Below are 447 nucleotides of genomic sequence, written 5' to 3'. Positions count from 1 at the left end.
TCTCAAATTTAAAACATAAATCATAATACAACGTTTTTTTCTCTATATTTTGGTGGTTTAGGGTTTTAATTCTTCATACTGGCGGGCTCACCCCAACCTGAACAGCAGCGGTATACCCTCAACACAGGCGAGTATCCTCGGCCCATGCTAGAGAAGGATTCGTTGCAGCAGCGTCTTCGCTGCTTTTTTTCTTTATTTTCTTCTTCTTTAGTTTGAAAAACACAACAAATGCGGGGCAGAGAACCCCGATCGCGCCAGCGGCTGCTGCTGGCCGTTGTGGTCCTCGCAGGCAGCTGCAGCGCAGCAGCAACAGCAGCAGCAACAGCAACAGCAGCAGCAGCAGCAGCAGCAACAGCAGCAGCGGCATCAGATTCTCTGCAACATTCACACAGACACAACCACCACCAACGGCAGCTTCGCTCTGCTGCTGCTGCAGCATCTCCTCTC

The 447-nt window shown here is 50.6% G+C and overlaps 1 protein-coding gene across 1 annotated transcript in view; it reads left to right on the top strand.

The window, feature by feature from the left end:
- EMH_0084870 (uncharacterized protein) overlaps positions 1-447 on the top strand; it is a gene marked incomplete at both ends in the record, with an annotated part of 2,440 nt that overhangs the window by 201 nt on the left and 1,792 nt on the right. The window contains one exon of the mRNA XM_013500835.1: positions 290-447. Within this exon, the coding sequence (XP_013356289.1) occupies positions 290-447 (158 nt within the window). The remainder of the gene's footprint in view (positions 1-289) is intronic.

Source organism: Eimeria mitis, genomic scaffold (genome assembly GCF_000499745.2).
Source record: "Eimeria mitis Houghton genomic scaffold, Emh_scaff5922, whole genome shotgun sequence".
Classification (NCBI taxonomy): Eukaryota; Apicomplexa; class Conoidasida; order Eucoccidiorida; family Eimeriidae; genus Eimeria; species Eimeria mitis.
The sequence above is the reverse complement of the archived record's forward strand: the minus strand, read 5'-3'. Positions and strand labels throughout refer to the sequence as shown.